The 12,036-nt window shown below is 44.7% G+C and overlaps 1 protein-coding gene across 1 annotated transcript; it reads right to left on the reverse strand.

The window, feature by feature from the left end:
- Nucleotides 1-716: 716 nt before the first annotated feature.
- On the reverse strand, nt 717-2,069 carry LOC115403389 (claudin-10-like). The gene is made up of 5 exons (XM_030112254.1): nt 1,988-2,069; nt 1,717-1,878; nt 1,559-1,640; nt 1,372-1,476; nt 717-1,267 (listed from the first exon to the last, which is right to left on the reverse strand). Exons 2-5 carry the CDS (start codon nt 1,850-1,852, stop codon nt 1,138-1,140), a joined length of 453 nt encoding a protein of 150 aa, XP_029968114.1. The 5' UTR covers nt 1,853-1,878; nt 1,988-2,069; the 3' UTR covers nt 717-1,137.
- Nucleotides 2,070-12,036: the final 9,967 nt, after the last annotated feature.

A 12,036-nucleotide genomic window follows, 5' to 3' on the forward strand; every position in this document is an offset into this window, starting at 1 on the left:
TGGGCTCTCAATATCAATTCCTCGAAAGTATCTGGAGTCTTCACTTCTCTAGTGTTGCCTGTGGTGAAAGCTGGCAGGCTAGTGTGGGTTCGCTTACAGCCCCACAGCTCAACTGCCATGTGTTGGAGTTCACCCCAGTGAATGAGAGGGTTATGTCCCTGTGCCAATGGGTTGGGGCCACATGGGAAGAACAGCAGTGCAGAGTAGCCAGCCTTCTTGGAGTCCCTTGGAGGAGTGCAAAAACCCACCCACAATAGATACAAAGATACAAAACCACAAAGTATTACTTAAATACTTCCTTTCGATGTTGGTGCCCTGGGATTAGATACTATAAGTAGTTTGTTGGAAGATGATATTTAAGGTCATGACTCTCATGTTTATCTGCTGGCGATCGAGGCTCAACCTTGGGAAAACACTTTGATTTACCCTGAATGAACTTACTGCTCACTGCTGATGACCTTATTTACGCTATCTTTGCAATGACTTCCCCGTGGCAATATCAATACAAAGATTGCATTGCAGTTAGTTAATGAATATGCTAGACAAGATAAAACAAGTGCTGGACACATATTTAGATGTTTTTAGAAGAGATTAATAAACCACAGAGGTTTCAGACAGTTAAAGACACAGCACAACACAAAATTGTGTCTCTTTTATTGAGATATTACAAAACAGATGAAAAATGAAATGGCGTATAAACAATATAGTTTTTATTAGCTCTGCATGGCCAAGGGCATTGGCCAAGAGGTTACGTTGTTTGTGTCTCTGCTAGCAGCATAACTCAAAAAGTTATGATGGATTATATAGAAATTTTCAGGAAATGTCCAAAATGCGATGGGGTACAACTGATTACATTTTTGGGATTTGGGGGTGGTGATCTGTTTGGCGGAGTTCTGCGCTCTCCGAGTGCTTTGGAACATTATTCATGTTTGTGGAAAATAATACAACTTCAAATTGTACAAATTAAACACAATATGAAAAATCTATATCTACCAAACATTATAAAATTCATCAGTTTATAATTCTGGTTTACACTTCTTGTTCATTACACGTATTTGAGATTCACCAGAGGTCAAGACTTAAGTCTCTCAAAAGTGTTGTTTTAGTTCTCATTTGTCATAAATTTTTGTAAAAGTTTTACACCCTGGAGGAGACGCTGTATTGTAGAAAAGGCCTCTGGTTTATGGACTTCACCTTCCCCAGTGGGTTGGAAGACACGAGAGAATGTAAGGCAGCACTCTTATAGATGTAGTCTGAATGACTGTGGCTGTGAAGAGACAAACTGATTTAGTTACAACACAATACGTATTACATTTTATTGCAGCAAATATGAGGTGTTTCAGAAAATATAAACTTGTAGGTGATGCATACCTTTTGCTAAAATTGCTTGCTATGGAGAAGCAGAATATGCAGCCTCCCACAAGACACAGGACTGAACCTCCCCAGCCAATGAAGAGAGCAGCTCCCAGCTCATACCTGGAGACACACAGCAGCATTCAGTGAGGAACTGAAGAAATCCATCTGAGTTTAATTTAACCAAGTTAAACATATTACTCACTTTTGTTCCACGAATTTTGGGTCAAAAAACTCTGATATGATTTGGTGTGCGTAGATAGAGTATGCTAAGAGTGAGCAGGCGCCTGAAACACAATAAACAAGTTATAAAACTGCAGGAACAAAATAGTGACTCCAAAGACTATTTTTTTCTACACTTACCACTCAGAATATAGGTTACACCTGCTAAACAAGCAATCCTGGATTTGTTTTTGTTAGATCCTCCAATTTTAGTGCATTTCATGCCCACCAGGGCAAATATGGAGCCAAAAAATCCCAGACAAACCGCTGAGATCATCAGTCCTCGGCAAGCTTGGATGTAACCTGCAAAAATAAAACAGAAGTGAGCTTCCGTTGGTAGGGTGGAGGACACCAGCACCCACCCGGAGGTGGAAAAAATGAAGGCCAAAATCTCCCAATACATGCTGCTCACAGTGCAGAAACTGCTCCTCTACACACTTGAAGCTGGTAATCAGTGGCTCCTCAAATTGCTTGGTAGTTTTCGTCCTGGTGAACCTTGTCTAAAATGTAGCCGTCCTCAACGTGGGTGGGTTCAATGGATAGGCAGTGATGGATTGTTAATGGCTGTGGACAGTTATATTCTGCAGGGAGGAGTTTGGCCATAAACATCAACAAGTGACCAACCACGTTCTCACAAAACGTGATTCAAAGAATGAAAGTTCTGCATGTGTGAGCAGCTTTACAATGTCACCATAGACCATGTTTATCAGTAAGTCAGTGTCTTGACAAAACAGTGGATAATTTTTTTTCCAATTCTGAGACTGAAGTAAGTGCAATTAATTCACTTTTAATTGTTTTGAAGTTATTGTGTTAAACAAAAAAAAGTTATTTTCTCCTTTGTGAGTTAAACTAACAATCGATTGAAAGTATTTTAAGTGCTTGGTGTTCCTGAAGGAGATTAACCCATAAAAGACTAAGTAGTTCGCCACTTACTTGTGGATTTGTCACATTACAAACACACATTTAAAAGTTTTGAATTAACCACAAATGGTTGATTATTACTTTAGAGTTGTTTAAAAAAATAATACTGTCTTCTTTTTTTTGACAGTCCTTCATATGAAATATTATTTCTGGTGGTGTAAAGCAAATATAAGAAATGTGTTTGGAAAAAAGTATGAGTGTCACTCTCAGTCTTTCACTTCACCTATGATTAATACTCAACAGAAATATGTGAACTTCCGCCTGGACTTAATGCTGTGGGACTGAGATGACTTATTAACAGCATGTCTGTAACTCTGAGGGGAGAGCAAATGGAAGAGAACAGACTCTGATTTCAGACAAATGTGTTTGAGGAGTGGGTCAGAGTGAAAGAAATGTCCTGCCCCAGTGAACATCCTGCCCCACTAGATTATCCACAAACTGCACATAGTCATGATTTCACAGCAGTAGATGAAAAATCCAGTGGAAAAGGCACAGGAGATGATCATGACGCCATTAGATCCTCCCCACTCCCCTTCAGTGATCAGCCAATCACTGTTGGTATGCAAATGACACAGAACACACACACACACACACACACACACACACACACACACACACACACACACACACACACACACACACACACACACACACAAGCAGAAGCCCAGCCTTCAGGTGGGACCCACATGATGCCCACACCACCACAGGCCCCCTTCACATTTTTCTGCCCCTTCCTGTATGCCTATCTGCAAGAAGGTGATAAAGGTGATATAACAAGATGGCCAGGATGTGGAGGTGACAAGGAATGCATTTATATTGTGGTTTTGTGGTTTTGGGCTCCACCTTGTGGCTCTACTGTTGATGAAAGTCTCTGAGACTTTGTCATTGACTTGGTCAGAATAAAAGCATATGAGGAGCAATGGGAACACTGTTAAATAAGGAATTCAAACAGTAGCAAACACAGAGTAAAGAAGTATTTTCAAATCTAAAAGGACTTTTTTTCATGAAGTTGATGCTTGTTCATGTGAATAGCCTCTTCATATCACGTCCTAAGACCCATTTGTCATTCAGCTGAACAGAGTCTCCTCTGCATCTTTTAGCTGTACTTTTTCATTGTTTTACTGTTTTGTTCTGACTGTTTAATATTGTTTCTGTTGCACTGTGAAGCACTTTAGCTGGCCATAGGCTTTTTTAAAAAGTCAAACAGAAATACACTTGAGACTGAGATTGACATTGACAAACTGACTGATCTACCCATGGCCTTATTCTAAAGGCAAAAGCTTTGTGTGTAGGAGGGGCGTGGTTTGCTCTCGGCTGCAGGAGAGAGGGAGGCGGGGAAGCGGCTCAGGGAGCCAGTGTCCAAGGTGCAGCAGGTGCTGGCAACTGATTTGATTACTCTCTCCTGCTTGAAGTAGTGTGCTGGACCGGGCGGAAGGGAGAGAGAGGAGCAGAGCTGAACTGGCAGCAGCAGACTGGAGAGGCCAGCGGACGCAAGCCTGAAAAGGCTGAAGACTGGGACGACCAGGATCGAGGTCTGCACGGTGTGGCGGCGGCGGCTAGAGAAGCCTGCCGAACTGAGGGGTGGGGACTGGGCCCACTGAGGGACAATAAAGGAAGCTCAAACTCACTGGCTGTGGTTTCACCTGTGTCTAGCCGACCTGCGGTGGCACTTGTGTGCTACACTTTGGTATCTGAAAATGAAGCTAACTGACGCTGACAAATAGTTAAAGGCTGTAAAATGTATCAATAGGCTGCTGGTGCTTGGCCTCCACTGCCAAAAATGTCATTAAATACAATAATTAAGGGTTAGAGACAAACTTTGGAAGACCAAAATGCATTGAAGATAAGGTTGTCTGCTGGGCAGGAAAGAAAATGACAGAAAAATCACAGTAGAGAGGCGATGCACTTAGAATATATAAGATATACAGTATCTGTGGAACAAACTGACAAAGAAACCTCCCAGCAATTTTCAGCCAATAACACATGTAGATTGTTTGTACAGTACATACTTCATTTTACGAATGCATTGTGTATTGTTTATATGTTGATAAATAGCTAGAACAAGGGTCTCCACTGCAGTGCCTGATAACTCCTGTTAACCTGCAAGGACCTTGTGAGTAACTCACAGGGCATGTTCTAAAAATAGCAATGAACACAAACAACACATGGAGGCCAGTAGATGGCGTCTCGGCTTTTTTGAATGATGCTGCTCCTTTTGGCACTGGAATGCACTGGAATGGTTTACTGGTGGGTGGGATGTAGATCAGTACCTGAAGGTCTGAGTTCATGGTTTTTCTTTTAAGAAACAGTGGTACTCTTCTCTCAGATTCTGATCGTGTGTAAAGGTTTTAAGAAATAATAAAACCTGACATGCCACTGTAAATTAGCTTATGGTATGAACTATAGCTATACGATAGATGTAAGGAGATATACAGTAGAGACCTACACTTCAGAATTGTACCTCTGTTAAATTTTACTGCTGAGACCTGAAGGAGTTAAAAAAGAAAACAGATTGTGTTTATGTAGTGTAGGCTACTAGATGAAGCTTTCTTGTTTAGCTGCTATTACCTGCTGTTCAATAGCACAAAATTAATAGTACTAAACTTCACACTTCTGTAGAGGGGGGACGGAGCTGCTCTGCTCAAGCTTAGCAGTGAGACTTGGAGATTTCAGTGCGCACAATCCTGATACAGCGCAGCCATTGAAACAAAATGTCAGAAAAATTGGTTAAGTTTAGGTTTGAAACATCCTCACATAACCACAATCGTAGCATGCCATGGCAAGCCAGAATATATACAGTAAAACCACTGTCTTACCTGCAGTTTTGACATGGACACAGGCAGAGGGTGCTGGGCTTTAGATTGAACACATTGATTATGTCATCATAATCAAAACTGTCAAATATTTCTTCAAAAAAGCTCATCCTGATTTACTCAGACCATCTCAACCATGGAAAATCAACGTCAATATATGTGTATATTTGGTATATCAGCTGTTCAGTGTATTTGAGGACATGTAGTGTTGATTCTGGGAAATGACAGACTGTCTCCTTGCTGTTCGCATTTGATTGCACTGTGTCCATTATCACAAAGTCAGAAAAGGTATAAAAGAAAGAGCACTGTTCGAGAACATGTATTTGTTATAGGAATACTCCGAAGATTTTGGACCCACGCCCTTTCCCTATCATTGACAAAGTTAGACAAGCTCATAAATACCTTTTTTGTGTCTGTGTGTCCAGTGGCTCCCGAATCTCACTCCACGACTCTTCTGCACGTTTGTCTGATAATGTCACTATGACTGACTCTGATAAGTCTATTGTGGATGAAAGCTCAAGAGCGGGAGATTGGAACTGGTCAGACATGAATTTCGTGACCTGGAAAAGCTCCTCGAAAACCGTGAGAAGCAGAAAAAACTGTTCAGCAACAAGACGGACCGTTTGGCGACGTTTAAAGGGGCTGTATCATGCAAAATTCACTTTTTGTATGTTTTAACCTTGTTATATAGTTATGTACTCACCGAAAACACCCCCAAAGCGTTTTTTTTCCTTTGTGCCCGTGTGTTTAAGCTTTCCTAGTGTTTGTGCTGCTCGAAGAGACAGCCCCTCCCGCACCCGTGAAAACGCTCTTTTTTCCCACGTTCACGTCACACTGTGAAGATGGCTCCCCTGAGCCCCCCTCCTGCAGGCCCTCGGCAATCAGCATTGCTGCTTTTTGTAACTCCGATTTCGAGGATAAACTTTGACCATCGTCTGAAAGCAACAGTCAAGCAAAAGCAAGAGTCTGAAGGGTCTGCGCTTGGTGAGTTTCTAACAGGAAAAGACATTTTTGCGTTTGGAGAAGCTGGAGCTAAAGAGCTAAAGCTAGCTAGCGTATTTGTTTTGAAGCACTGATTGGTTGAAGTACGCTGTCAGTCAAAGTCCACAGGGGGAGAGGCGGGATTTCAGTGAAACGGAACGTTTTCTCTTCCGGGTTTCAGAATTAGCCCCAGAAAATCTTTTATTTCACACAAAATTACTTTTCCTTAGCACCAAAAATAAACTATTACCATGTTAATGCCATTTCTAGGGTTTGGACTAGCTAAAAAAGCATGATACAGCCCCTTTAAAAACAAATGTGTCCATGTTTTGACCAACTTACGACCATTAACTTAATCACGGGTGATTATGAGCCGCCAATACAAATTACAGCCAGGTTAGCTAAGGTGCACTCACATGAGTGATGTACTACCTAGCAGGACCCCATGAGTGTCATCACAGATGCCTGTCTGAATGCCGTTACATGCGCCGCAGTGGCGCTGTTGGATTTCAAACTTTAATTTTTTCTTGGTTGGCTTATGGTAGGGTTAGTACAATTCTTGGTGGGGCTTTAGCCCAACCAAGCCCCGCCCTGACGCCGCCCATGCTCCACACAAACACACCCAGGGAGTGGAAAACTTGAGGAAAGAAAGCACAGACTCTGTGCAAAGGGAGGAGAAAGTCTGCAGACAAAAGTGAAAGTAACTAATCGCTCCGGCACCGCCCGCCCGTGATTCAGAAACAGAAAAAAAAGGCTAAATAAACTTTAATACTTAATGATAATGAACTGAAAATGTATGTGCTCAATTTTCTCTAAATAATCAGTAATAAAGGAGCAGATAAACAGTCTGTAGTGCCGGAAAAGCTTCTCGAGGATGAATCAGTGCGCCTGCATGGAATGCGCACAGCTGAGCCCAAAATGTAGGATGGGAGAAGGCGCGTGCGCATTGGTGGTGCGCGGAAAACACTCAAACAGACTCAGAAACGCGTACGAGGGGGTACCCAAAAATTCCCGGACTTAGGTCATAAAATGCTAATAATAATGAGTTTCGACTTCTGGCCGTCAAATGTGCTACAGGTAAGCCTCGTGCATATCCGTGAAAAAGCTGAGCTCCCAGAGTGACACTGACGCCTGTAGGCGCTATTTATAGTAACAGAGTGCAGCTGCGGTCTGCGCTTTTTCCAAAATGGCGACACTAACCGGAAAGCCAAAGCAACGCGCAAACATTAAATTCTGCTTTTTGCGAGGAAGAAACATCAGCAGAAACACTCACCTTGCTGCAGCAAGCCTACAAGGATGAAGCTCTGGGGAAGAATCAGCATGAGTGGTTCGGGCGGTTTGAGAAGGGCCAGATGTCCGTCAGGTCCGCTCAGCCATGAAAACAATGCTGAGCTGCTTTTTCGCTGTCCAGGGTATTGTCCACAGCGAGTTTGTCCCTCCAGGTCAAACTGTAAATCAGGACTACTACATCGAAGTCCTCAGACGGCTCCTTGAGGATGTGAGGAGGAAGCGGCCCGCGTAGTGGCGGAGTGGAGCCCGGTTGATCCACCACCACAGTGCGCCAGCGGACACGGCGCGTCACGCAGTTTCTGGCGAAGAATGAGATGAATCTCCTCTCCCATCTACCTTATTTGCCAGATGAAGCCTCGAGTGACTTTTTCTTGTTCCCCAGGTTGAAGAAGGAGCTGAAGGGACAGCGGTTTGCAGATGTGGAGGAGGTGCAAGAAAAAACGCAGCCGGCCCAGAATGACACAATTATGTACGGGTGTCACGACACATTCGTGAAGTGGGAGACACGGCTGCAGCGCTGCAGTAATGCGGATGGAGATTATTTTGAAGGCGACGGTGGTGTTTTATTTTGAAATGTCAGAAATAAAAAGTTACAATCAAATTCCGGGAATTTTTGGGTACCCCCTCGTTCATGTGACGTATTGACGAGTCGGGCCCTGGAGCGGACGCATACACCCCGAATTGACGGTTCTCCCCCCCGGTCTGTGGATGCATGCCTCCGTCGCTTCCACCCCCGCCCAACCCCCCTGCACTCTCCGGTACGCGGATGTACACGCGCGCAAGCCCCGCTGTCCCGGCCCGCGATTCAGGTGCCCCCAAAAAAAGTGTCCGGGCGCCAAATCTAAGGCTACGTTCACACTGCAGGCTGAAGTGACCCAAATCCGATTTTTTTGCCCCTATGCGACCTGTATCGGATCTTTTCCTGACAGTCTGAACGACACAGATCCGATTTTTTCAAATGCGACCTAGGCCACTTGGATATGTGGTCCTAAATCCGATACGTATCGGATCTTTTGCCATGCGACTTCAGTCTGAACGGCCAGGTCGCATTTATCCGACCTGCACGTCACGATGTGGGGCGCTGAAGACGTGCGTCTTACCGTGAGTGTTAAAAAAAGGCGCTCGCAGACGCACATTAAGGGAGTTCTTGTCATCCGAAAAATATTATTGAACTCCATATCATTAAAGCCTCTCATCACTGTCCCCCCACTCCTGACTGCGTTTCTCTGTTGCTCCCGCTGCCCCACAAAACGCCATGGCCAAAAACTTGGCTCTCTTCCTTCTCATTCGCTAAATTCTGCAGCGCCAGGACAACGGGGAGGAAAAATAATAATAATATCCACACGCGCGCTCTCCCTCTCTCCCAATCTCTCTCCCTCTCTCTCGCTCCCCCTCTCTCTCTCTCTCTCTCTCTCTCTCTCTCCCCCTGTCTCTCTCTCTCTCTCACACACACACACACAGAAGGAGCTCGGCGCGGCTGATTAGAAGCGCAGCACTTAAATGATTGCTCACTATTCAATTGTGAGAATACGTGTTTGATCAGTTCTTAAATAAATCATCGACGCTTGAAAAGCTGCAGATTCTGTATGTTGTTTCTGGGTTCCGCAAACACTGAAGCGCGCTGCTGCGTGACGTCGTTCTGTCCTCTTCTGCGCATGCGGGACACTTTTGGGTGGTATTCCGTTCAGACGGGAGATCACATACAAGTCGCATTTTATTGTAAATGTGAACGAACTCGCAAAAAAATCGGATTTCACAAAAAAATCCGAATTGAGCATTAAGCCCTGCAGTGTGAACGTAGCCTAATTGCCGACCCCTGCTTTAGATGCTCACACAGGGATATGAGCTCCTTCTCCTCTGGCAGTATCCTGCTTATAGCGTCCCTTACTTTCTCCATGTTCCTGCTCTGCTCTGTCCATCTCCACATCTATGGGGTCTGGGTTCTTCTGCTGCCCCCTGTTTGTCCTCACCTTCACTCCTCCTGATGCATGATGGGTGTGTGCTTCTTGGGTCGGTGGCCCTCTGGCCATTGTCACTGTCCACCCTGGCCCTGGGGGGGCCCCTGGGTGATGGGGGTACTGTGGCATTCCTGGACCCTCTCTCCCCTGCTCTTATTCACACACACGTAGGGCTTTGGGAGGCGGGCTTATCATGTAGGGTGTGGTGGAGGGGGCCATCTAAGTGGCCTCAATCACTGCACCCTTCGGCGGCTCGCCTCTCAGTCTTAATTGCACTTAGTCATCTAACATGACCAAATACATACAACACACACATCTGGGGGTCTTGCCGCGCCGTGTCGGGGGTGGGGCTGCTCAGGTAGATGAGACTGCTCATTTAGCCTCGCTCGCTGCACGGTGTGGTTACTGCCCCTCAATTTTAATAGCAAACAACATATACTTCAACACTCACGAGTGGGGGAGGAGAGGGCAATGGGGCTGTGTTCCCATCTCCGGGTCCCTTGACCCAGGCCTGGGGTTTGGACTCTCTGTGGTTTGTGGGACTGCTGGCTCGGCAGTTGCGACCTGGACGTGGGTGCTCGGTGTTCTCTTGCCTTCCGGGGGGGTCTCCCACAGGACAAGACGGATGGATACACAAGAATGTGAGTGTGCTTGGATTAGGTTTGACTAGGTGTGCATGCATGTGTGTGTGTGTGTGTGTGTGTGTGTGTGTGTGTGTGTGTGTGTGTGTGTGTGTGTGTGTGTGCGGGTAAGAGTGTGTGCGGGTAAGAGTGGCCTGCTTCTGGCCTTCGTAGGGGTCAGAGGTCATGTATGCATGAACACTATCACTATCACTATTACATTTGCATGATGATGCTGATCTTTAATCACTCTTCACATCCTGCCTGTGAACTCAGTTAAAGCTATGGTCGGCGATCTTGGAAAACTAGCATGTAACACGAATGTAGCATCTTCCCAAGGCTCCCCCTAGCTCCCATCCCATTGGAGGAGCTCCCGTTGGGAGCGAACACACTGGTTGCAGAAGCGCCACGTGCACAGAGTTTGTGATCGCCTCCAATGTTATTAACCTTTCTGACTGCCCGCACACAATGCGCATAGAAGCGCAGCGCGCCCGCTCAGCTTCATTCTATTTTTCACGTGAGCACCGAGAGCGTCGAGAGCACCTTGGCAATGCTCGCGCACACTGAACCAGGGCCAGTGGACGCCATTGAAATGTACGCGCAGGGGGCTGGTAGAACGGCGAAGGGATCTGATTGGTTTCTTAAGAGCGGTCCGCGCCTTACGATTGGTCGGAGTTTTTACTGTCCTTTGGCCGCTACAGTTGTCAGATTTTTTTCCGCACCTTTTTCTGTCCACATAATGTATTGACTACTCCCAGGGGGCAAGGAGCATTTCACTCAGCATGACAAAAAGTGCTTTTGGACAACATCGTCTACCCTACCTTTAAATTGTTTTTCCTGTGGTGGGTAAGACTAATGGTGATCTGTTGTAGGGAAGAGGGAAAAAAAAGCAAGATGCCCTTTGTCATACCCTTGTAGTAGTAGTAGCTGATTTTGTAGTGTTTAACTTTACAAAAAAAACCCCAAAAAAACCAATAATAATATTGTCTGTATTCTGAATGAAGATAACAGGGTACAGTTTAACAAGTGTCGTGTTATTACAGAAAAATAATAATAATCTGTTCGGGTTCTGTCAGTCCTGGTGTTAGCTATCGATTTTTTGTCAGTCTCTCTGTTAGTTATATGTGCTGTGGTTACGGATTGTTCTCTGTCACATGTGATATGTCGTATTGGGAATGTATATGTTATGCTACACCCCCGCCCCCATATCTTTCTCTTTTCTTTCTCTTTTTCTCTCTTTTCTCTCTTTCTTGCTCTCCGAGCGTTTCCGTCCCGGTCATGTCCGGCAGCCATGCCAGATGCCAGTTTCTAATAAAGGCAGCAGCAGGAGGAGATGCAACGTCCTCCTGCTGCTAACAGTAAAATCTGTTCGGACAGTAAAAGGCCCCAATCATACAATAATATACAATAATATGAACTGGACAAGGAAAAAAAAAAAAAAGAAAAAAAAAAACAAATTGATCAAATCAATCAATCAATCAATCAATCAATCATGTATCTATTCTAAATTATTCATTTATGTGTCCATGAACGTCTCCCAAACAGCAAAAGTTCATGTTTCTTCATCCCTGCTTCTCAGCGACTTGTGGTAACTAGACCACCAGTGCTAACTATAAGCCATTTTTGGCACATCACATCAGTTGATCAAGAAACATTCATAAACAATATTACATAACATGCGACCGAAATCATGAACTCAAACACAACATATTCACCCATCAATTGAACAGTTCTAACTCTCCCTCCTTACCTGTAAAGAGCAAAAATATGTATTTTAACGCCACAGTTCACGATATATACATTCAGTGACTTCCGTGTGTTCTTGTTCTCGAAATGTAATCACACGAGACTATTCCTGTCCCTGAGCACACTCTGTAG

The sequence above is a fragment of the Salarias fasciatus genome, chromosome 16 (assembly GCF_902148845.1).
Source record: "Salarias fasciatus chromosome 16, fSalaFa1.1, whole genome shotgun sequence".
Lineage (NCBI taxonomy): Eukaryota > Metazoa > Chordata > Actinopteri > Blenniiformes > Blenniidae > Salarias > Salarias fasciatus.